The sequence below is a fragment of the Oncorhynchus clarkii genome, chromosome 32 (genome assembly GCF_045791955.1).
Source record: "Oncorhynchus clarkii lewisi isolate Uvic-CL-2024 chromosome 32, UVic_Ocla_1.0, whole genome shotgun sequence".
NCBI lineage: Eukaryota > Metazoa > Chordata > Actinopteri > Salmoniformes > Salmonidae > Oncorhynchus > Oncorhynchus clarkii.
Genome location: NC_092178.1, coordinates 15,840,517 through 15,863,263, shown reverse-complemented (window position 1 = coordinate 15,863,263; position 22,747 = coordinate 15,840,517). Strand labels below are relative to the sequence as shown.

The 22,747-nt window shown below is 41.7% G+C and overlaps 2 protein-coding genes across 8 annotated transcripts in view; one reads left to right on the top strand and one right to left on the bottom strand.

Annotated features, from left to right (window-relative positions):
* Positions 1-512: 512 nt before the first annotated feature.
* On the top strand, positions 513-17,948 carry LOC139392287 (N-acetylneuraminate (7)9-O-acetyltransferase-like). Its single transcript, XM_071140159.1, has 19 exons — positions 513-756; positions 2,036-2,132; positions 2,310-2,430; positions 4,231-4,275; positions 4,480-4,542; positions 5,780-5,824; positions 5,931-6,054; positions 6,307-6,521; positions 7,736-7,902; positions 9,586-9,841; positions 10,034-10,123; positions 10,371-10,490; positions 11,206-11,362; positions 11,554-11,633; positions 11,883-11,984; positions 12,557-12,697; positions 13,984-14,061; positions 14,939-15,031; positions 15,157-17,948. Exons 1-19 carry the CDS (start codon positions 513-515, stop codon positions 15,430-15,432), a joined length of 2,514 nt encoding a protein of 837 aa, XP_070996260.1. The 3' UTR covers positions 15,433-17,948.
* Positions 17,949-18,698: 750 nt separating this feature from the next.
* Positions 18,699-22,747, bottom strand: part of LOC139392288 (epsilon-sarcoglycan-like) — a 31,429-nt gene continuing 27,380 nt past the window's right edge. For 3 of the 7 annotated variants that reach the window (XM_071140165.1, XM_071140167.1, XM_071140166.1), the window contains 2 exons: positions 21,237-21,280; positions 18,910-19,781 (listed from right to left, as the gene is read on the bottom strand). In XM_071140165.1, the coding sequence (XP_070996266.1) occupies positions 19,765-19,781; positions 21,237-21,280 (61 nt within the window). In that variant the 3' untranslated portion in view covers positions 18,910-19,764. Of the gene's footprint in view, positions 19,782-20,165; positions 20,210-21,236; positions 21,281-22,747 lie in introns of all 7 variants that reach the window. The other 4 variants (XM_071140163.1, XM_071140164.1, XM_071140161.1 and 1 more) reach the window with 2 other exon arrangements.

Sequence of the window (22,747 nt, the reverse complement as noted above, 5' to 3'; positions counted from 1 at the left end):
TCTTTCTGATCATTGAACCCTCAGTTGATATCAGTCTTTCAGATCATTGTACCCTCAGTTGATATCAGCCTTTCAGATCATTGTACCCTCAGTTGATATCAAAAAGCCATGGCAATCCAGAAAGTCAAATCACCACAATTTCTATAGTTCCAGGAACGGAATGATTTTAAAATGTAACTAGGCAAGTCAGTTAAGAACAAATACTTATTTACAAGGATGGCCTACCCCAGTCAAACCCGGACGACGCTGGGACAATTGTGCGCCACCCTATCCCTCTTGCACTGAGATGCAGTGCCTTAGACCGCTTGCAGCACTCTGGAGCCCTTGATGACAACACAATGAATACAATTCAAACAACTGATACGATTTTGCAGCATACGTTTTCAGGATCCTTTAATTGCGCTGTTGATTTATTTAAATTATGTTTGCATTGACGATGGAAGGTGAAAAGCAGATGCAGGTGTCTGGATCAACCGCAGGTTTAGTACAGCGTCGGAAATCGCGCACCGGCTATGCCCCACACAACAGTGCCAGACAGCGGATGCGTGGACGCGCGGGTGTACTCAGCCCCCGACCACCTCGCTGTATCCTATTTGTCTACTTGTTGTCATGGAGGAGCCAAGATGGCGGTCCTGGCCTATAGCCTAGGCAAACGGGAAATAAATCAGTATTTTTGCATTAAAAATGCTAAATTATTATCTCTCGTTGCCGTCATCCTACTCACCGTGTTTCACACAGTTTCTCGGTATTATGGAGGTAAGCGACTGGCTTAATTATGTTTGTTAGATAGCCAGGTAACGTTACGTTAGCTAACAGACACTTGACTCAACTGTGTTCGGGGAACTTGTAGCTAGCTAACGATAGCTTCCCTCTTTGCTCGCTGTTAGGGCGTTTACTAACACAATCTTACTAGTTACAACAATATGGTATTTGCAAATTGAGAAAACATAATAAAACCGCAAGGACTTAGCTACAGCCAAGCAATTGCAAGGAAGCATGAATACACTTGCAGGAGCCTGACTTAACTACCTAACGTTAGCTACATCGTTTTAGCACAGATAGAACAATGATATATATATATATATATATATATAACATATTTGGTGCATAGCTGTGATGCATTCAACCAAGAGACAGTCAAGCACAACGTATAAAGTATCCTAGTGGCATCGTCGCGAGCTAACCCATGTTTAATTACATCATTGTAGTAGCTAGCTAGTAACGTTAAGCTCTTACTGGCAAACTAGCCTACTGTATTAGCTGATTGCAACTAGCTTGTTAGTGAATATGTCTCTTATCTGTCATCAACCTAAGCAAACGTTAGTTAACTGGTCAGTTAACGTTAGCTAATGAGTTAACGTAAGTAACCTACTGCGCATGCGCATAACTAGCTAACGCTTTCTAGTTACTATAGAGCGTCATTTATTTTTTATTTTTACGGGAAGCTCAAATTTGACATTACTGTTGATTTGATAGTGGGGATAATAAAGTCATAGCTAAATGTGTAATCTAATGTATCTTGTGTCTTATGATTGTCAAGTATGCACATACAGCCACAGAGGAGGCAGGAGCCTAACTGGCCATTTATAAATTATTGTTTGTATCTGGCAGGCAAGCGCTCATCTCCGGGATGATGGCTTGCATACAGTGATCTTTGTTTATGGAAGGCATAGGACACAGTGGGCTCTCTGTGTGTAGACTGAGAACAGCTGCTGCTGTTGTCTGGCTGGTGTTGACATTGGCTGCTCTTGACGCCTTCTCTTGTCACCCCACATCTTTTGCTCGTTTGCATTGATTAATTGGCAGATGGTTCTATTCAATTAGAACACAAGTGAACGTCATGAGATGTGTGTGCTTTAGTGGAAAATGTCGATGGCTTAATTTGTACTGCAGGCTGCAATGGTGTCTTGGCTGAACCTTGCATTGCGCACACTGCTGCATTTGTATTCTTGAAAACCGTGTAGAGGCAGCAGGTTTCATTGTGTGCGTTTTTTTGTTATGGCTTACTGGAATGTTCTCTCTGTCTTCCCCTCAGGCGGAGACACATGTGAGTGGTTGCTGTCCAGTGGTCGGTTCTTAGGAGAAAACGTATGGCAGCCCTATGGCTGTATGATGCACAAATATAAAAGCATGTGAGTCACACCAATGGGGGGAATCTATGTATGTTGTGTGTGTGTGTGTGTGTGTAAAATGTGTTACATACTTTTGAGAGCATTTTAACCAAGCCCAAAACTACACAATTACCAAATTGTTTGTCAGTTGTTGTTACTATGTGCGAGTGAGTCATTAGTTGTTGTTTTTTCCCACAGTGAAGCAAAGACTTGCCTTGCTGAGAAAAGGGTGGCCTTCATTGGCGATTCCAGAATACGGCAGCTATTTTATTCATACATACAAATAATCGATCCTACACAAAAAGAGAATGGAAGAAAGGTAAGATAAATCCCCCTGGCATAAAGCACACACAAACCTGAATCTCTGAGCTTATGGCTGAATCTTAACTTGAGATCTCTGCCCTTAAGTGACTCTCAAAGCTCCCATTGACATCAATGCAGAATTCTTCAAAAGTCAGTTAAGCCAGGATTCACCTCTTAAGTGTGTAACTAATTACTCCTGGAGATTATTCTGGATAAGAGCGTATGCTGAATTGCTCAAATGTAAGTGTGTGTGTGTATATATATATATATATATATATACACACACACACACACACACACACAGTGGGGCAAAAAAGTATTTAGTCAGCCACCAATTGTGCAAGTTCTCCCACTTAAAAAAATGAGGCCTGTAATTTTCATCATAGGTACACTTCAACTATGACAGACAAAATGAGAAGAAAAAAATCCAGAAAATCACATTGTAGGATTTTTAATGAATTTATTTGCAAATTATGGTGGAAAATAAGTATTTGGTCATTAACAAAAGTTGATTTCAATACTTTGTTATATACCCTTTGTTGGCAATGACAGAAGTCTTTCTGTAAGTCTTCACAAGGTTTTCACACGCTGTTGCCCGGGCGGTGTGTTTGGGATCATTGTCATGCTGAAAGACCCAGCCAAGTTTAATTTTCAATGCCCTTGCTGATGGAAGGAGGTTTTCACTCAAAATCTCACGATACATGGCCCCATTCATTCTTTCCTTTACGGATCAGTCGTCCTGGTCCCTTTGCAGAAAAACAGCCCCAAAGCATGATGTTTCCACCCCCATGCTTCACAGTAGGTATGGTGTTCTTTGGATGCAACTCAGCATTCTTTGTCCTCCAAACACGACGAGTTGAGTTTTTACCAAAAAGTTATATTTTGGTTTCATCTGACCATATGACATTCTCCCAATCTTCTTCTGGATCATCCAAATGCTCTCTAGCAAACTTCAGACGGGCCTGGACATGTACTGGCTTAAGCAGGGAGACTGCAGGATTTGAGTCCCTGGCGGCGTAGTGTGTTACTGATGGTAGGCTTTGTTACTTTGGTCCCAGCTCTCTGCAGGTCATTCACTAGGTCAACCCGTGTGGTTCTGGAATTTTTGCTCACCGTTCTTGTGATAATTTTGACCCCACGGGGTGAGATCTTGCGTGGAGCCCCAGATCGAGGGAGATTATCAGTGGTCTTGTATGTCTTCCATTTCCTAATAATTGCTCCCGCAGTTGATTTCTTCAAACCAAGCTGCTTACCTATTGCAGATTCAGTCTTCCCAGCCTGGTGCAGGTCTACAATTTTGTTTCTGGTGTCCTTTGACAGCTCTTTGGTCTTGGCCATAGTGGAGTTTGGAGTGTGACTGTTTTAGGTTGTAGACAGGTGTCTTTTATACTGATAACAAGTTCAAGCAGGTGCCATTAATATAGGTAACTTGTGGAGGACAGAAGAGCCTCTTAAAGAAGAAGTTACAGGTCTGTGAGAGCCAGAAATATTGCTTGTTTGTAGGTGACCAAATACTTATTTTCCACCATAATTTGCAAATAAATTCATAAAAAATCCTACAATGTGATTTTCTGGATTAGTTGAAGTGTACCTATGATGATAAATTACAGGCCTCTCTCATCTTTTTAAGTGGGAGAACTTGCACAATTGGTGGCTGACTAAATATTTTTTCCCCCACTGTATATATATGATCTTTAGCCATGCTATTCCTAAAATAAGATGGGTAGTTGCTGCACTCAGTCAATGCTCTAATCTTGAGTAGAGAAATAGAGGGACAGTGACTGTTTTATCCCCTGTTGTGATGTCTGTCCTCCAGCACGAGAACATTCCCTTCGAAGATAGGAGCTCTTCAGTCAATGTGGTGAGCTATTTGTGTATCTCTCTCTCTTCACATCTCCTCTGTCTCAGTCAACAATAACAATGTCAAAGCCCAACAATTCCTTTTTTTAATTTGACGATGTAGATTCACCTCCCAATTATTATTTTTTTCTTCCTTCAAGGCAAACAGCATGTTTATTTTGGGGATTGTCCTGATAAGATCGATTGTTTTCTGTTTTGTTGTTAGGACTTCCTGTGGTATGCAGAGGTGAATAACTCTCTGAAGGAGCGCTTGATGTCATGGACAGAGGTAAAGGCAAGCACATGTACTGTACTGTGCCTTGCAAAAGTATTTTTTGCTATTTTGTTGCATTACAACCTGTAATTCAAATATATTTTTATTTAGATTTCATGTAATGGACATACACAAAATAGTAAATATTAGTGAAGTGAAATTAAATGAAAAAAATAACTTGTTTTAAAAAAAAATAATAATAATTGGAAAAGTGGTGCGTGCATATGTATTCACCCCCTTTGCTATGAAGTCCCTAAATAATATCTGGTGCAACCAATTACCTTCAGAGATCACATAATTAGTTAGATTGCACACAGGTAGACTTTATTTAAGTGTCTCATGAGCTGTCACATGATCTCAGTATACAGTTTAAGTCAGAAGTTTACATACACCATAGCCAAATACATTTAAACTCAGTTTTTCACAATTCCTGACATTTAATCCTAGTAAAAATTTCCTGTCTTAGGTTAGTTAGGATCACCACTTCATTTTAAGAACGTGAAATGTCAGAATAATAGTAGAGAGAATGTTTTATCACATTCCCAGTGGGTCAGAAGTTTACATTTACTCAATTACTATTTGGTAGCATTGCCTTTAAATTGTTTAACTTGGGTCAAACATTTTGGGTAGCCTTCCACAAGCTTCCCACAGTAAGTTGGGGGAATTTTGGCCCATTCCTCCTGACAGAGCTGGTGTAACCAAGTCAGGTTTGTAGGCCTCCTTGCTCGCACACGCTTTTTCAGTTCTGCCCTCACATTTTCTATAGGATTGAGGTCAGGGCTTCTCTGCGCTTTTAACGGACCTCTGAGACTATCACAGTGCAGGTGCATTTATACGGAGACTTGATTACACACAGGTGGATTGTATTTATCATCATTAGTCATTTAGGTCAACATTGGATCATTCAGAGATCCTCACTGAACTTCTGGAGAGAGTTTGCTGCACTGAAAGTAAAGGGGCTGAATAATTTTGCACGCCCAATTTTTCAGTTTTTGATTTGTTAAAAAAGTTTGAAATATCAAATAAATGTCGTTCCACTTCATGATTGTGTCCCACTTGTTGTTGATTCTTCACAAAAAAATACAGTTTTATATCTTTATGTTTGAAGCCTGAAATGTGGCAAAAGGTCGCAAAGTTCAAGGGGGCCGAATACTTTCGCAAGGCACTGTAGCAACAGTTTACTGTGATTTTAAAGATCATTCCAAAATAGTAACATGGCATGATTTAATATGACTTCTTGACTGTGTTTCAGGATCCTTCTGTAAAACCAGATGTCGTCATCATCGGAGCTGCCACTGTTAGTGAAATATGCTCACTCTCAAATCTGTTTACCACATATTTATCACATTTACTCCTGCATAGTTTAGATGGATTCATCATAGAGATTTCAATCTTTCCCATAGTGGTCCATCAAGTTGCGTAGTGGCAGCAGCGAGGCGCTGCAGCAGTACAGGGCCAACCTCACAGCCATCTCCTTGCCTCTGGAACAACTGGCTGAGGATGGGGAGGTCTACTGGGTTTTACAGGGTTAGTTCTTTACTGTTCATCTACCAGTCAATCAAAAGGAGACATGTTGATGAGTGCTTTGAAAATGAGGAATTTATATTAATTAAGCATTTCTCTCTCTCCCCTCCCCTCCATCTTTCTTTATTTTCTCTCTTCTTCCATCTCTTTCCAATCTCACTGTCCTCCTCCCCCTCCATCGCTCTCTTTCAACCCCCCCCCCCCCCCCCCCCCTCTCTCATGCCCCCTCTCACTCCCTTTCTCTCTCTCCTCCAGACCCTGTCCATGAGGAAGTTCTGAGTGATAACAGGAAGATGATTACTAACGAGCAGTTGGATCTGTACAACGAGGCGGCGCTCGGCACTCTGAACAGCAACAAGAAGAACGCCAAGGCCAGAGTCAAGTTCTTGGGCGCCACGCGCCAGGCTGCCATGGAAACCATTGCCCAATCAGCTGATGGCCTGCACCTGCCCGAGAACACCCGGAACGTGGTAGGCTTTTAGGTGGTCTGTCTGGCCTGGCACCTCTACCTGCATCTGTATGATCAAATAACAGCTGGCTTAAGACTAAAATAGAAACAAAAATTAAATATGTATGGTTTGAAACAGTTTAGTGCTGAAAAACTGTCCGGCTTTATGACTCTTAACCAGCACCATGTCAAATTACACTGTCCATCCTGTATACCTTGCACTTTAATTCATTGAACATTTGACAGCTTCTATGTTCATCTTCATTTGCCTAGTTAGTAGATTGGTGTGCTCCCCTTTATAGAAACAGAGTCTTTGAGGACAGGGTTCAAAGTACAAACAGAAATCAAATCCAAGTTTATTTGTCACCTGTGCCGAATTCAACCGGTGTAGACCTTACAGTGAAATGCCCTAACCAACAGTGTAATTATTTTTTTTTTTAAATATATATACAGTAGTGAGGCTGTATACAGGCACCGGTTAGACGGGCTAATTGAGCTAATATGTACATGTGGTTGAAGTGACTATGCATATATGGTTAACAGAGAGTAGCAGTAGCGTAAAATAGGGGGTGGTGGGTGGCGGGACACAATGCAGATAGTCCTGGTTGCCAATGTGCAGGTGCACCAGTTAGTTGGGCTAATTGAGGTAGTATGTACATGAAAGAGTAGTTAAAGTGACTATGCGTATATGATAGAGAGTAGCAGCAGTGTAAAAGAGGCGTTGGACACACAATGCAAATAGTCCGGGTAAAAGCTGTTGAAGCCTTTTGGTCCTAGACTTGGCACTCCGGTACCGCTTGCCATGTGGTAGTAGAGAGAACAGTCTATGACAGGGGTGGCTGGGGTCTTTGACACCTCCAGGTGAAGAGGTCCTGGATGGCAGGCAGCAGCTTAGCCCCAGTGATGTACTGGGCTGTACGTATAAGGTTACATACCTTAAGACTGCGGTAACCTGCGAGTCTGTTACAGCACGAGCCGCGCATGGCTCATTCTAACCTGCCCTGGGTATGAAGTTTCCCAAAGGTACAGGTCTAGGATCAGCTTCTCCTCCCCATAATCCTAACCGTTAGTGGGGAAAACGCAAAACTGACACAAGATCCATGTCTAAGGGCAACTTCACCCTATACCTGATAACCCTGTCACAGTAAACCTTTACCCTTAATCCGGAGCCAGGACAAGGCTTGCACTGTGCTGGAGTCTGGCGCTCAATAATAATGTTCCTCTACCCTCCACCAGGGTGCCATGATCCTGATGAACGCTGTGTGCAACAAGGTCCTGCGGCCCATCCACGGCTCCTGCTGCCAGGCCCTGCCGGCCCCCAGCCTCCTCCAGAAACTGACAGCCTGTGTCTTCCTGGGCTCAACACTGGTATTCCTGGTGCTTCATGCTCTGGGCCACAACAGGTACACGCTCCCTTGTGGTTCATGGGTTCTATTCCCGCTGGGGCCACATATACTGAAATATATACACCTAGACTATTTTGTGTTGTTCAGATCCAGGGCTCTAAATTAAAACATTTCCCTGGTGCTCCTAACGTAAACAATGTTAGGAGCACCCCATGAAATGTAGTAGCACCAGAAAGTGTTTTTATTGATTGAGATACAGCTTACATTGAGCCTATATGAATTCTAGCTGCTTTTGAAGCACATGTTTTGCCCTAGAAAATATGTAACACTGTAAACACATGAGTTTATTATAAAAACTCAGTTGTTGATACGAATCCCTGTCATTAAAATTTAAGTAATTTGTAGAATATTAGGTTTCTACATTGTGTAAAAGCACTCTTTTCCGATTGAGATGCATTACATTCAAATTTGTTCACTGTCTCTTTAAAAAAACGTCAGGTTTGTGATCGGGATGCACCGATATGACATTTTTGGCTGATACCGATATCCAATATTTGACTTGCCAAAAACAACAGATACAGATAGCGATATTTAAAAATGTATCAGCCTTTTAAGCATTCTAGTACAGCTAAATAGTTGAAACAAGGTGTCAAATGTTCATTTGTTCAGTTAGGAATAGATTGTTTACTAACTTGTAAATTAGAAAAATGACATCCATGAATGTATTTTAATAGCACAACAGTTATTCATGACACAATTATTTTAGCTGCCCCGTATTACAAAGATGGTTAAGTTGTTGGTGGCTCTTCTTACTATCCCATCTTGACTGTGTGGACAAACTTAAAAAATAAAATATTGGTTGAAACTAAAATACAGTTAATCAATTGCTTTAGGCTGTCATAAACTGCTATAACTTTTCAAATGTGCTTCACTGACTCGACTAGCAAATGCGAAATTTACAACACATCTCATCTTTCATTTAGGAAATTGTTATTTTTTACAAAAGAACAAAACTGCTTTGTTTTAAATTCAATAAAAATCTTGACCATACCAGCCATGAATGAACAACAGAAAAGCAACTGGGCTTAGTCAATTTTTTCCAGTGCCATTAGATGGCTGGGTTACAAAGTGACTGCCCATTTACAATTTTAACATTTGGGGGAGGTTTTTCTTCGCAAAGAGGACCTGCTCAGCTTTGTCACGAGAGTCTGTTTCTTTTTTCGTCTACAATGTGTGAAGCTGCACTGAAAAGGCGCTCACTGTCCACACTAGTACAAGGAGAACCAAGATACTTGTGCACAGCTTTAGCTAGGATGGGGAAACGGTGCTTGTTACTTCTCCAGTATCTAAGTGCATCTTCATTCCTGGGAATATTAGGTTCTGTCAGGTATCCTAGGATCTGCAAATAATGGGAAAGGGGGGGTTAGTACATGTAATACACCATATTGCATTATTCTTGCATTCCAACGGATCATTAGGCATATATAAAATGTTGGCTGATGTAGTAACAGAAAATGAAAATACAACGCATCTCTCTCACAGAGACAGACACACACACTGACCAAAAAGTTATTTTGTTGGCATTTACGTATGTCCCCATTACTAGTAAAACATAGTCAAAACCTATTTCTTTCACTTACTTGCTGCCGCGCCGTTTCGTTGTTCATTTGTTGAGTCGTTTCATTCTCACAAAGGATTTCATCATACATGTCAAGCAGTGAAGTTTAAACATGTTAACAGGCACTGGAAGTCCCGGCCCACTCCCCCCGACGTGGAGAGTGGCGAGGAGAAGCCGGCCACGGCGGCGTCGCCTCTCAGCCACAAGGCTCCGTTCCAGGCCCTGTGTAAGATGGGCCTCATCATGGCTTACTTCTACCTGTGTGACCGGGCCAACGTCTTCATGAAGGAGCAGAAGTTCTACACCCACTCCACCTTCTTCATCCCCCTCGTCTATATGTTTGTCCTGGGAATCTTCTACAGTGAGAACAGCAAGGAGGTGAGACGGTTTGGGATGGAATGTTTAAGGGAGTTGGGAAAAGTGGTATGTTTCTTGGAGGTGGAAGCCTAGGCCTACATGAATTCAGAGAGGTTTCTGTTTTAAATGAGTTGTCGTTGACTGCTAAACTCAATCGTCCATGTGTGACCTGATAGAAGGCTCTATCTCAGTGATTTTCTATTTCCCACTCAGACCAAGCTGCTGAACAGAGAGCAGACCGACGAGTGGAAGGGCTGGATGCAGCTGGTCATCCTCATCTACCACATATCTGGAGCCAGCGCCGTGAGTTTTACCATTACCTTTGATTTATATTGATGTGTTAACTGTCGCTTTTAATGTAAACTCATTGACCACATGTATAATTGCATTAGAAAGCATTTACAGCCTCCCGGGTGGCGCAGTGGTCTAGGGCACTGCATCGCAGCGCTAGCTGTGACCATGTAACCTATTTCATTATTATTTTTTTTTTTACTGTGATGTGTGATCAAGTGAAGGGGTGTGTGTTTTAAAAGTCAATCTTCCTTCCCAGTTCATCCCGGTGTACATGCATGTTCGGGTCCTGGTGGCAGCATACCTCTTCCAGACAGGATATGGACACTTCTCCTTCTTCTGGCTCAAAGGGGACTTTGGACTCTACAGAGTGTGCCAGGTAACTAATAGGTTTTATTAGAGTTAATAAAATGTTACTGTGATAATGATTCAAGCTGCTTAGTCCTAAGGGACTAAATGTAACGTAAAATACACAACTGCTGACATGTGGTGCCATAGAAACAATGACATTTTTTAAATCAAAAACCAAAACATGGATAGTTAGCAACAACTGTATTGATCACATATGTAGAGGTATTGATAAGGAACCCCTTGATAAGAGGAATCGGTATGGTCTGGCCCAAGCTTACTTCACACAGGTTGTACTTTGGTTATGCTGCAGTAGTAAGTAGTAAGTTCCTTATCTCAAGTCACCCTCTGTGTGTCATTGTTAAAAGCAATGTCTGTTCAACCATGCCAAACTATTTCTATTACATTTACATAAATATCATTCTTTTTTAAGCACGTTCCATGTCTGTTCTTTTAGAATGCTTTGTTAAAAGTGAGAATGGCCATTTCCTGTTTCCTGTATCTGTATCTCCGGGGTGAAGATTCCCCTAGGTACAGAACAAGGATTAGCTTCCCTTCCCCCAATCCTAACCTTTACCATTAGTGGGGGAAATTATTGGACCAGGTCTCTCTTGGAAAAGAGATATTATCTCAATGAGGAAAAAACCAGTATAAATAAAGGTAAAATAAATCATAAAAAATAAATGCAAAACTTACCACAGATCAGCGTTTAGGAGCAACTTCACCGTATTCCTGTCTGTTTCCAGGTCCTATTCCGTCTCAACTTCCTGGTCATAGTTTTGTGTCTGGTGATGGATCGGCCGTACCAGTTCTACTACTTTGTGCCTCTGGTCACTTTCTGGTTCGTCATAATCTACGCCACCATGGCCATGTGGCCCCAGATACTGCAGAAGAAAGCCAATGGTCCGTATGGGTCAACCATTGTACTGGACAAGTAGTGGTAGAAGTAAAGATAGTAAATAAACCAGTGTTTTAAAAGCTAAGAAATGCTTTGATTTTAAAAGTGATTAATTCAGAAGTGATTCATACTAGTGTTGAATTGTGAAGAACTTCTGTCCAGCACAGTGAGTGTTTAGCCATTTGTCTTTTTACAGGTAGTGGGATGTGGCACATTGGAATTCTAGTGAAGCTGCTTGGGCTACTCCTGTTCATCTGCTTCTTTGCGTATTCACAGGTGAGTTCATCATCCGGTTTATTCACTCATTTAGAGCCTTTAACTCTCTTGAGATTTTGAATGGAACTAAAAAGTTCTCAACTGGTATGGGTCAATGTTTAAGACCAATGGCTGTATTCATAAAGCGTCTCAGAGCAGGAATAGTGATCTAGGATCAGGGCCCCCATGTCCATGTAATCTGATCTTATTTTATCTAAAAGGCTAAACTGATCCTAAATCAGAGGATGTTTAACTGTCTATCTCTTCCAGGGGTTGTTTGAGAACATTTTCTCAGTCTGGCCCGTCTCCAAGCTCTTTGAGCTGAACGGAAGCATTCACGAGTGGTGGTTTAGGTGGAAGCTGGATCGATTTGTAAGTAGATATTTGAACATGTTTTTACACCCCTTAAGTGGCTCTCTCCTATCAGATTTTCTTGATAGGGTATCAAAATATCACAGTATCACATCTCTTTAGGAAGTTGCACCAATAACTTGTCAAATGTTTTTTTTATTGTCATATACACCTGATAGGTGCAGTGAAATGTGTTTTGTAGGGTCAGCCATAGTAGTACATTTCAACTTGGTGTTGCTGGTATTAGAACCAGCGACCTTTCGGTTACTGGCCAAACTCTCTAACCGCTAATCTAACTGCCGCCCTAGATTAATCTGTTGGTCGATGTTTAATGTTGGTGATCTAGATGGTTCTATTGGTTGGTCAGTGTGAGTAAGTGGTACTGTGTGGTTCAGTCGGTAGAGCAGGGTGCTTGTAACATCAAGAGTGTGGGTTTGATTCCCACTGGAGACACCCATACAAAAATGAATACACACACTACTAAGTTGTTTAGCATCAAAGCATCTGTGAAATTGCATTTTTTATTGTTATTATTGTATATATTTGTATCTGAATGTGTGTGTTTTGACTTTGTGTGTGTATGTGTCGTTCAGGCCATTATCCACGGGATGCTGTTTGCCTTTGTCTACCTGTTGCTGCAGAAGTACCAGGTCCTCTCTGAGGGGAAAGGAGAGTCTCTCTTCTCCACAAGAATCTCCAACATCCTACTCCTCATCTCTGTGGTCTCATTCATGGTAAGAAGACCATTTTTTATGTATTTATTTAACCATTACTAATACTACACTCTAAAACCATATTCTAGTATTTACTTTATTAGTCCGTCAATCTCCAAACCACTGTGCTTGTCAGCAGTCCACTTTTGAAGAGTAAAAAACTGTCATGATGATGTGTTTTTGTAGTTTTCATTTTAATCAGTCAGGTGAGTGTATTGAGCACCTATTCTCATAAAGTTAACCTCATCATTTATTTTTTATTTGTGAACATTCACACTCTGAGGTCAATGCAAATCTCAGATGGAAGATGTCCCTTCTATCCCTTTCTGGTGCACATTGTGCTCCTTGTTACTAACCTTAGCTTTTACCTTGTACTCCTTGAACAACACTTTCCTAACCTCTCCTTGTACATTGATCCTTGAACAACACTTTCCTAACCTCTCCTTGTACATTGATCCTTGAACAACACTTTCCTAACCTCTCCTTGTACATTGATCCTTGAACAACACTTTCCTAACCTCTCCTTGTACATTAATCCTTGAACAACACTTTCCTAACCTCTCCTTGTACATTGATCCTTGAACAACACTTTCCTAACCTCTCCTTGTACATTGTGATCCTTGAACAACACTTTCCTAACTTCTCCTTGTACATTGATCCTTGAACAACACTTTCCTAACCTCTCCTTGTACATTGATCCTTGAACAACACTTTCCTAACCTCTCCTTGTACATTGATCCTTGAACAACACTTTCCTAACCTCTCCTTGTACATTGATCCTTGAACAACACTTTCCTAACCTCTCCTTGTACATTGTGATCCTTGAACAACACTTTCCTAACTTCTCCTTGTACATTGATCCTTGAACAACACTTTCCTAACCTCTCCTTGTACATTGATCCTTGAACAACACTTTCCTAACCTCTCCTTGTACATTGATCCTTGAACAACACTTTCCTAACCTCTCCTTGTACATTGATCCTTGAACAACACTTTCCTAACCTCTCCTTGTACATTGTGATCCTTGAACAACACTTTCCTAACCTCTCCTTGTACATTGATCCTTGAACAACACTTTCCTAACCTCTCCTTGTACATTGATCCTTGAACAACACTTTCCTAACCTCTCCTTGTACATTGATCCTTGAACAACACTTTCCTAACCTCTCCTTGTACATTGATCCTTGAACAACACTTTCCTAACCTCTCCTTGTACATTGTGATCCTTGAACAACACTTTCCTAACCTCTCCTTGTACATTGTGATCCTTGAACAACACTTTCCTAACCTCGTTTCATCTGTTCCAGACCTACTCCATATGGGCCAGCAGCTGTAAAAACAAGACCGAGTGCAACGAGATGCATCCCTACATCTCAGGGCTCCAGGTAAATAGAGCAGGAAGTCAGGCTTTGCTTACTATTGGTCTCACAGACAAAGCCATGCTCACAGTAGTTTTCCCATACACATATTTAAGTTTTGTTACTTGTCAAGTAGTTACCCCGACGCTAAGGAGTTAGTGAACATCTTTAAACAGTTAATGCACACCTTCTACCTTTAAACAGTACGGAACGTACTGTAGTTGACACAGACATGGATTTCATTATTAATGATTTTATAAATCCTTAGCCCTTCTCTGAAGGCCCATTGTTCCCCACTGTGTTTGGGTTAGTAATCATTTGTAGAGGGGCTATATTTCCCCCCAGCATGCATTTATTCACTATTCTGAATGTCTAAAGAATCCAGATGTTGTTCTGAAATATGAACACAGAAATAATGAACATTTTCAACTCTTATGGTGGTGATTTGACAAAATTACAATCATGGTCTTGAATTGGACTTGCATTCTTCTGGTCTCGGTCTTGACTCGGGTCTCCCTCCCGGTCTTGCCTTGATTTGCGCTGGTATTGAGCTTGTTTCGGTCTCGCTTTAGGTGGTCTGGAACACAACACTGTGATATAAACTCAGCAAAAAAAAAAAGAAATGTCAGTTTTTCAGGACCCTGTCTTTCAAAGATAATTTGTAAAAATCTAAATAACTTCACAGATCTTCATTGTAAAGGGTTAAAACATTGTTTCCCATGAACCATAAACTATTAAGGAACATGCACCTGTGGCACAATCGCTAAGACACTAACAGCTTACAGACGGTAAGCAAATAAGGTCACAAAAGAGGACTCTAAAGAGTCCCCCCCCCCCCACACCCTTAATACAGTTGGTCCATGCCATGCACTGACTGGCTGGAATGTCTTTCTCCTCCTCTCAGATCCTAGCCTTCATCCTAATCAGAAACATTCCCGGATACGCCCGCTCTCTATACAGCTCATTCTTCGCATGGTTCGGGAAGATCTCCCTAGAGGTAAGATGGATGCCACTTGCAGGGATGCTGCACTCATTGTTCATCAGCAGAATCTCTGTATGATACTTGTGAATTTCATTTATTGCATCGTACTCCCTCCCTTTCCCTCTCTTTCCGACCCCCAGCTGTTCATCTGCCAGTACCACATCTGGCTGGCGGCGGACACCAAGGGCATCCTGGTGCTGATCCCAGGCAACCCCTCGCTTAACATCATCATCAGCACCTTCATCTTTGTGTGTGTGGCCCATGAGATCTCCCTGATCACCAACGACCTGGCCCAGGTGGCCATCCCCAAGGATGGGGCCGCCCTGCTCAAGAGGCTGCTGGCTGCCGGGGTCTTCACCCTGGGTCTACTTCTGATGTCCAAGAGCGCTGAAGGGAACCAGGGAGAAGGCCACTGAGATGAGGGGAGGGGGTACCACTGTGGGGGAGAGGTAGACTGATTTCTAGACTAATGAGAGTGACTGACTGGTTAGTCTTCCATAACCCCAGGGTCGTATTCATTTGGCACCAAACTGAAGAAAATTGACTGATAGATGTGTTCCATTGCAAACCTTTTAAAACTTTTTGCTACGGTTTGCATCAATGAATACGACAGAGTTGAACAGGCCAAGTCAAGGATATGGCACTGCTGTCTGTTTCTCTTGACTGCTCTGCTCTGAGTACTGGGGTGAAAGTCATACACTGAAGAGGACGAGGTCCCAACTTGGGCCCACACATCACTGAGCAGCACATTAATAAGGTACTGACTCCATACTATAGACGTTTACAATGGAAGAAGGGTGAGGTAGGGGTGGAGGATCGGGGGTAATGATGTGTGGATTTTTTTAACGAATTGCTCCCCAGATGACTTCCTATGCAGTGTACTAGCTTTGACTGGGCTCTGGTCTAAAGTAGTGCACTATATAGAGAAGGGTGCCATTTGGGATGCAGGTAGAAACAAATAAAGTTTGCCTTGTGCTGAAAAGTGAGGTCAGCAGTCACCTAGCTCTGAAATCTGTTTTATGCACATTATTTAATTATTTAAATGAAGCTTCTATTTTATACAGGGTTATTTTTGTTGTTGCTTTTGTTTTTCCATTTGTTGTGTGTGTGCCCATGACTGCTGTTTGTTTGTGAATGAAGTATTGCCTAGATATTTTCAGTTTCTTTTGTCACCACCTCAGACCACAGCCAGGCCATGGAGAAGATGCAGTAATGAATTTTCATTGCAGAATCCTGTTGCATTCTGGGTCTGACACGAGCCTATCCTATCGGGGTGAACAACCACTGGTGTGTGTGTGCATCCGTTTGCGCAGGTTCAGTTTCACCAATTTCTACTAGTATGTTAAATGAGAAGTGTGGATGTTGTTTCTGTGTTAGTCATCTTAAAGCAGGCTTCTCAGAGCTACAATAGAACAGGCACTGCTTTGTAAATACATCTAACATACCGTGGCAGGACATCCGTCAAAGCATACTTACCACTATAACGAAGCCACTGCTAATGAGTGGATGGATGATATGCACCTGACTTAATGCCTTCGTTCTACTCCCTACAGTTTTCTCTTCAGTTGTCACACGGCATCAGTGCCAAGTTTGCATTGAAATCTGACGCTTCGTGATCAAGGTTGGAACTTAAGGATTTTGGGCAGTGGCTTGCTGGGCTAGTAGACTGTAATTTCTACTATCCCGGTTGGTATTCTGTGCTATATTGTAAAACACCTAATTTCACTCGCCGCCGGGCTAGTTAAGCACGTTTTCTACTAGCCCAGTCTGAAAAGTGCTAACATCGGGGCTAGCTTAATTTCCATCCTTGGTCGTGATACTTCATGATGTATTTTAAAAGGGGGGGGTGAATGGGAATTATTGCTAAAGAAAAAAAGCAGTACTTCATGTTGAGCCTGTCATTTAAGCCTTCTTTCAGCCAACGAGTCAAACCCATGTTCTTTGTGTGTATTTTCCAATTATGCCATGTAAGGTTTTTACAAGGGAAGGTTATTTAATTAAACATTTTAAATGGCATAGTAAAACCAAGATGTTTGTATATCTGCTACTTCATCCATTTTGTACCTCACCTTGGCGGTAGCTTAAATACAACGGCCAAAATTGTATGGATTTAAGGAAACACTGAATCGCTTCATATCCAGTTGTTGAATCATTTAGATACCACTTTGATCCATTGGTTATAGTGCCCATTATTTAAAACCCTTCACAATGTGTAACTCACCTGCTTAAAGCTGGATGTTAAGGCAACTTAGCAGATATTGTAAGTGTACATTAAGAAGACTGCAAATTAGTTAGTTATTTTAGTTTAATCGCATATTAATTTTATCTGTATATTTTCTGTGCCGTGGAAAGGTAACTGAATGGGGTGTACACTTTAGAATTATTACAGGTTGATGTAGCTTCTCAATTAAATTAATTCAATACCATAGATTGGTCTGACAGGTCTTGGCACTATTCAGAAGTCTGTATCCCAAATGGCACCCTATTCCGTATGTAATGCAAACCTCTTAAACCTGAGCCCATAGGGCTCTGATCAAAAGTAGTACACTTTCCAGGGAATAGGGTACCATTTGTTTGTTACAATTTGCTTGAAAGTCAAAACATTACACATTTTGATCATTGGATTGATCAAGGAGATTGACGAAATTGCACCGACTGTAAATGGACGGCAATTGTTCTGAATTTGGTTGTCAGGAAAATGGTTATCTACCTTGATTTAAAGTATCTTACAGTATGTTATTCACAATTTTAGATTTTTCTGTTTAAATTAGTTTTGGTCAAATTAAAAGAAGCAACAACTATATATACCCAGAGAAGTTTTATGTAAATTATTTTGTCTTAAAAATGTGAAATGTACCCATTTTATTTATAAATGCCTTTATTCTGTTGTACATTGTCAATAATACATACCTTCATAAAAATATTGTCGGACTTCTTTGTCCCTTCCTTGTCAACACCGTGAGGTTAATCACTAGGCTTAATCTGTGTCCGGGAAGCCGGCCCCGAATGTTTCGTTTTTGGTCTTTATGTTAACACTACTAAAATTGCCCTCAGGTGGACACCAGCAAGAAAGTGGAAGCGAGGCAGACTAAAAACGCGATGGCAGCGGTGGCTGAACTTTAAGAGATGGGTCTCTCTTAGAGCGGGACAGTGGTGGATGAGCTGGAAGAGATGGGTCTCTCTTAGAGCAGGACAGTGGTGGCTGAGCTGGAAGAGATGGGCTTAGAGCGGGACAGTGGTGGCTGAGCTGGAAGAGACGGGTCTCTCTTAGAGCGGGACAGTGGTGGCTGAGCTGGAAGAGATGGGTCTCTCTTAGAGCGGGACAGTGGTGGCTGAGCTGGAAGAGATGGGTCTCTCTTAGAGCGGGACAGTGGTGGCTGAGCTGGAAGAGATGGGTCTCTCTTAGAGCGGGACAGTGGTGGCTGAGCTGGAAGAGATGGGTCTCTCTTAGAGCGGGACAGTGGTGGATGAGCTGGAAGAGATGGGTCTCTCTTAGAGCAGGACAGTGGTGGCTGAGCTGGAAGAGATGGGTCTCTCTTAGAGCGGGACAGTGGTGGCTGAGCTGGAAGAGACGGGTCTCTCTTAGAGCGGGACAGTGGTGGCTGAGCTGGAAGAGATGGGTCTCTCTTAGAGCGGGACAGTGGTGGCTGAGCTGGAAGAGATGGGTCTCTCTTAGAGCGGGACAGTGGTGGCTGAGCTGGAAGAGACGGGTCTCTCATAGAACAGGACACAAGCTGTGGCCAAAGACAGGCTCCAGTGCCTTATGTCCGACCCGGGACTAAGAGGATTAAGGAAGTACCTAATTCATACAACAGGCTGGAGAAAGATGAAGAGAGAGTGGGTCCTCCTGGCCTGCCACAGGCCTGGTTCTACAATTGACAGCAAACAGCACATTTAAATAAAATGTATTTTTACTGTTATGTGACAGAAAATGAACAGTTACACATACATGGTCAGACATTAAACATAAAAGCATCTCTGTCTCTTCATCTAAAGAGTGCAAGGCCAGTAAAAATACAGATATATCGTTAATGGCATATCATTTCTAGAACAATATTTAAATAAAATCCTATAAACATAGCATTTTAATATTTATTATTAAGCTTGAATACACACATTCATAAACTCATCAACATGTATAGTTGACTACTGATAAATGCAACTGCTTGGCATTGTGGTGAAAGTGTGCACAAAAATATGTATCGTAAAGTAGGGTCAAGTGCCTTATTCACGGGCACATCAACAGATTTTTCACCTTGACAGCTCAGGTATTTGACCCAGCAACCTTTCGGTTACTGGTCCCAACTCTCTAACTGATAGGCTACCTGCTGCCCCAAAGAGCATATAGTGCAAGATCTGAAGTGTAATTGTTTTTTCAGGCCCAATCAATTGGTCATCTTTTTAACCAATACTACGTGCACTTATCAGGAGTCTACTGTACTCTGCAACACTCGCTCACATAGATAAGTGCACACGGAAAGACAATAGCGTCGAGTATCAAAGCACTGCTTGGGCATGCAGATTGGCACAGATGTAGTGTTTGTTCCAAATGGCATTCTATTCCCTACATAGTGCACTACTCTATGGGCCCTGGTCAGAAGTGTGCACTATATAGGAAATAGTGTGCTATTTGGGACTTAGACATAGAAAAACTCTTGGCTAAAAAGGATAGAGACAGACAGACAGCAGCTCCAGCACTGGGGGTTTTCTCTCGTCACAAATTCACTGCTTCAGCCACTTTCCTCTCCTCAGGAATACCATTTACCTAGTGTGGAGAATAAAATGCATGAATCAATATATTGCATAATATAATGTATTGGGATATAAGGGAAATATAGACTGTTTACAGGTTCTGAGAGGGAATATTGTAACTGCATGGGAATATGGTCACTATATTGTAACTGTGGAAAGATGAGGGCACTCAACCTACTTGAGTCGAGGTGAAACCCAAAAATGTGATCATTGAGTGAAGGCCAGAACGTCCAACTCATAATAGTTGTTTAAGTAAAATAATATTATTTGAATGCTGAGCGAGCGTAGCACCTTCTCTTTTTCAACTAGTCTACTACTGTTATATTAAGTGCAAAATAAAATATTCTCTCCTATAGTTGAGAGATTCCTTTAAACAAAACCAGACCAGTATACTTGCCTCCAGTCTCCGAAATGTCGACATACAATAATTCTCTCTATCTCCTTTGTTAGCAGTAAAAAGAACAACAGAGTAGTGATTTACACAGAGTAGTGATTTAGACAGAGTAGTGATTAAGACAGAGCAGTGGTTTAGACAGAGCAGTTAGACAGAGCAGTGATTTAGAAAGAACAGATATTTAGACAGAACAGTGATTTAGATAGAGCAGTTAGACAGAGCAGTGATTTAGACAGAGTAGCTAGTTAGACAGAGCAGTGATTTAGACAGAGTAGCTAGTTAGACAGAGCAGTGATTTAGACAGAGCAGTTAGACAGATCAGTGATTTAGAAAGAACAGATATTTAGACAGAGCAGTTAGACAGAGCAGTGATTTAGACAGAGCAGTTAGACAGAGCAGTTAGACAGCAGTGATTTAGACAGAGCAGTTAGACAGAGCAGTGGTTTAGACAGAGCAGTTAAACAGAGCAGTGATTTAGAAATAACAGATATTTCGACAGAACAGATATTTAGACAGAGCAGTGGTTTAGACAGTGTAGCTAGTTAGACAGAGCAGTTAGACAGCAGTGATTTAGACAGAGTAGCTAGTTAGACAGAGCAGTGGTTTAGACCGAGTAGCTAGTTAGACAGAGCAGTTGTTTAGAAAGAGCAGTTATTTAGACAGCAGTGGTTTAGACAGAGTTGTTAGTTAGACAGAGCGATGATTTAGACAGAGCAGTTAGACAGCAGTTAGAGGGCCCTCTTGTAGTTCATTGACATGCACACAAGCGGGAGCCATATTCTAGTTAGACACAGTAACTACAGAACAGTAGGTGGGTGGAAGAATGTATTTGATTGAGGTGAATAAAAAGGAAAAATCAGGAAAGAAAACTATTGCAGTCAACATTAACTATGTTATCAGAAGTGAGCCTCCATGTTATTTAATATAAAATGTGATAGGTTAGATAATTGAGGATGACCATGATGAATCTATGTCCAAAGTAGTTATGTTACTTAGTGAGGGCTTTACTGTATACATTTTCATTGGTCCATGAGATAATAGACCAATCGTACTAAAGCAGAACTCAATACTAACCTGATGGCTGTTGCTGTGGTATCTGAATCTGGTTCTGCAGGTTTCTGAAATTAGAGGTCAACAGATTATAAGGACATTTGCGCCAAGTCTAGGACCAAAAGGCTCCTTAACAGCTTCTATCCCCAAGCCATAAGACTGCTGAACAACTAGTCAAATGGCCACTGGACTATTTATATTGACCCCCCCCCCTCAATTGTTTTTACTTTAGTTTATTTGGTAAATATTTTCTTAACTCTTCTTGAACTGCACTGTTGGTTAAGTGCTTGTATGTAAGTAAGCATTTCACGGTAAGGTCTACAGTCGTGGCCAAAAAATTTTCGAGAATGACACATATTCATTTTCACAAAGTTTGCTGTTTCAGTGTCTAGATATTTTTGTCAGATGTTACTATGGAATACTGAAGTATAATTACAAGCATTTCATGAGTGTCAAATGCTTTTATTTACAATTACATGAAGTTGATGCAAATAGTCAATATTTGCAGTGTTGACCCTTCTTTTTCAAGACCTCTGCAATCCGCCCTGGCATGCTGTCAATTAACTTCTGGGCCACATCCTGACTGATGGCAGCCCATTCTTGCATAATCAATGCTTGGAGTTTGTCAGAATTTGTGGGTTTTTGTTTGTCCACCCGCCTCTTGAGGATTGACCACAAGTTCTCAATGGGATTAAGGTCTGGGGAGTTTTCTGGCCATGGACCCAAAATATCGATGTTTTGTTCCCCAAGCCACTTAGTTATCACGTTTGCTTTATGGCAAGGTGCTCCATCATGCTGGAAAAGGCATTGTTCGTCACCAAACTGTTCCTGGATGGTTGGGAGAAGTTGCTCTCTGAGAATGTGTTGGTACCATTCTTTATTCATGGCTGTGTTCTTAGGCAAAAGTGAGTGTGAGTGAGTGAGCCCACTCCCTTGTCTGAGAAGCAACCCCACACATGAGTGGTCTCAGGATGCTTTACTGTTGGCATGACACAGGACTCTGATGGTAGCACTCACCTTGTCTTCTCTGGACAAGCTTTTTTCCGGATGCCCCAAACAATTGGAAAGGGGATTCATCAGAGAAAATTACTTTACCCCAGTCCTCAGCAGTCCAATCCCTTTACCTTTTGCAGAATATCAGTCTGTCCCTGATGTTTTTCCTGGAGAGAAGTGGCTTCTTTGCTGTTCTTCTTGACACCAGGCCATCCTCCAAAAGTCTTTGCCTCACACCTGCCTGCTGCCATTCCTGAGCAAGCTCTGTACTGGTGGTGCCCCAATCCCGCAGCTGAATCAATTTTAGGAGACGGTCCTGGTGCTTGCTGGACTTTCTTGGGCGCCCAGAAGCCTTCTTCACAACATTTGAACCGCTCTCCTTGAAGTTCTTGATGATCCGATAAATGGTTGATTTGGGTGCAATCTTACTGGCAGCAATATCCTTGCCTGTGAAGCCCTTTTTGTGCAAAGCAATGATGATTGCACGTGTTTCCTTGCAGGTAACCATGGTTGACAGAGGAAGAACAATGATTCCAAGCACC

Excerpts from the sequence above, each read along its gene's own strand:
- LOC139392287 (XM_071140159.1), top strand. The coding sequence starts at position 513 with ATGCCCCACACAACAGTGCCAGACAGCGGATGCGTGGACGCGCGGGTG. Across the intron at positions 2,431-4,230 it reads AAAAAGAGAATGGAAGAAAG|CACGAGAACATTCCCTTCGA; the intron begins GTAAGATAAATC and ends TCTGTCCTCCAG. Across the intron at positions 11,363-11,553 it reads ACTGCAGAAGAAAGCCAATG|GTAGTGGGATGTGGCACATT; the intron begins GTCCGTATGGGT and ends GTCTTTTTACAG.